This window comes from Cylas formicarius, unplaced genomic scaffold (genome assembly GCF_029955315.1).
Source record: "Cylas formicarius isolate icCylForm1 unplaced genomic scaffold, icCylForm1.1 PGA_scaffold_18__1_contigs__length_1836631, whole genome shotgun sequence".
Taxonomy (NCBI): Eukaryota; Metazoa; Arthropoda; class Insecta; order Coleoptera; family Brentidae; genus Cylas; species Cylas formicarius.
The window spans coordinates 920,065-922,625 of record NW_026844261.1 but is presented as its reverse complement, the minus strand read 5'-3'; the positions used below and the strand labels follow the sequence as shown (position 1 = coordinate 922,625).

Genomic DNA, 2,561 nt, shown 5'->3' with positions numbered 1-2,561 from the left:
CGATAAAGTAGTTTGCTTTTAATCACATACAGGTTGTCCAATTTTCTTTACATTGGTTCTATGTGTTACGTTATTATATCGTTTGTTTCGAGCGAACGATATTTTCGTGTTGGTTATTTTTATTTCCTTCTTTGAATTTAAATTGTATACTAGACGTCGCGATATTATTCCCCGCGGCAAATGAATATTTCGATTTAATTTTGTTAAAGTTTTTGCATCTCTGACTTTATAAATTTAAATTTAGTTTTTTAAAAATATACCGGATGTCCTTAAATTATTTCCTACGTTAAATCATGCGCGGGTTGCGTAACTCTATTTTTACACCATCACACGTTCTTCGATAAGGTAGTTTGCTTTTAATCACATACAGGTTGTCCCATTTTTTTATATTGGTTCTATGTGTTACGAAGGACAGACGTGCGATCTGTCCAAAAGGTATTGTCTTTCGCATGTTAATATTGCACAAAAACAAGGCCATTGAAGAAAAATAACTTGTGTGAACTTGCATAGTTGAGGCACTTTTCTTCTCTTGTCTTCTTTTTTTGTTTGCTAATTAGGTAGTCTTATTTGTGTATGAATTTCATACTTGTTATTCCAGGCTGCCTGTAGATATTTACCAGACCGCAAAGGTTTCAAAAATACCATTGATGATGGAAAAAGGAACCCTTCCTGTCGAATATAAAGGCAAATCGATAAACGAAATGGACATTGATATTGACTATCCCGAAGAAAATGAACCTAAAGGTAGTCATGCAAAAAGTTTTCTGTTTACTACTAGTTTGCCATTTTATATCTAAATGGTTTCAGAGTCCTCGTCACCAAATGCGCCCACACAAGACAATGAAATATTGTTTGTGTGGAAAAAAGAAAATATTGAAGCGAATAAAGATAATAATATTTTTGACCAACCAATTCCTGAAAACATTAAGAAGAACGAAGATCAAGAAACTGCTGATATAGGTAATTCTCTATGTTTTTATTACTTTTACTCAGTTATACTGCCATAGGCATGGTTCATTAGAATAAGAGGTAAAAATAAACCGATGCGAGTTAACGAAAATTTGGGTCAGATTTGTTTTTAATAAATTTATTTTGTTACTGTGGTGTTAAAAAACTAATAATACTAGTGCGAATATAAGTAAAACAGTTGTGTGTTTTTGACAAAACACTGTTTCTTTCAGATAAGCCAAAAGTCTCCAAAGTTGTAAATAAACGATGTAAGTGACAAATACTAATTTATAAAATAACGACAAACACACCTTAACTAATTTTTCGAACACGTTTTATGAAAAATATTTTTTATTTTAGTATGGAGCGAGAATGAAGTGAATTGCATCCAGAAGGAGTTTGCACAATACCTCCAAACAAACACTTACCCACCGTCAGCTAAAATAAGAGAATTTATTACAACCTTTAACTCTAAGAGAAGTGTATCCGCCATAAAATCCAAAATACAACAATTGCTGAAGTTAAGAAAACAGTAAAAGTTTACATTGATTTTGACATCTTGTAACTAATACCTCGATTAATAAAAAAGAGTGTTTTAAATATACCGATCCTTTTTATTTAGGGGGCCCAATTATTCCAGTAGCTGACATGGCACACCAAACTGTTACCTTCTTGGAATGCAATTGTTTTTCATGCTTTTCTTTGGGTTGTCGGGGCTCCAAAAGCGACAGTTTTATTTGTTAACAATACCCCTCTAGATGGAAGTGAGCCTCATCACTGAATAAAATGTTGTCCAATCCTCCTTCGTTCCAAAACATATTCATCATTGCCTCACAATAATTTTTTCGTAATTCGTAGACTGTGGGCTTTAGAAACTGCACCAATTGAATTTTGTAGGGATGGAACCGCAAGCCTTTGCTTAAAATCCGTTGCACACTTGAGCGATGAATATTCAGGGCCTGGCCATGTTTTCGAATTGAGCGCCTCGGATGTTCAGTCGCAGCACGTCGCACAATCTCAATATTCTCTGGCGTTCTGATGGACCTCTGTTGACCGGGACGCTTCTGATTTGCCACTGTACCACTTTGTCTAAATCTTTTAACCTACGATTTCAATAAATTGTTTGACGGAGCATCACGTAAACGCCGATTATTGTAACGGTTACAAAAACGTCGCCGTGCCGCAACATACGAATCGTTCGATTTAAAGAACGCTTCGACCATAAACGCTCGTTGCTCATTTGACCACTGCTCCATGTTGACTGATAACCAGCGCTAACCCCCCCCCCCCCCCAAATATTAAGTTGGATGTACAAGGCGCGTTTAAATAGTGAAATTTGCTCTGAGTCACCCGTTATATATATATATATATATATATATATATATATATATATATATATATATATATATATATATATATATATATATATATATATATATATATATATATATATATATATATATATATATATATATATATATATATATATATATATATATATATATACATGTATATATATATATATATATATATATATATATATATATATATATATATATATATATATATATATATATATATATATATATATATATATATATATATTTATATAT

General features: G+C 32.1%; 1 protein-coding gene across 1 annotated transcript; it reads left to right on the top strand.

The window, feature by feature from the left end:
* The first annotated feature begins 397 nt into the window (after window positions 1–397).
* On the top strand, window positions 398–1,692 carry LOC132695994 (uncharacterized). Its single transcript, XM_060660512.1, has 4 exons — window positions 398–435; window positions 599–744; window positions 808–960; window positions 1,571–1,692. Exons 1-4 carry the CDS (start codon window positions 398–400, stop codon window positions 1,690–1,692), a joined length of 459 nt encoding a protein of 152 aa, XP_060516495.1.
* The last annotated feature ends 869 nt before the right edge of the window (window positions 1,693–2,561 follow it).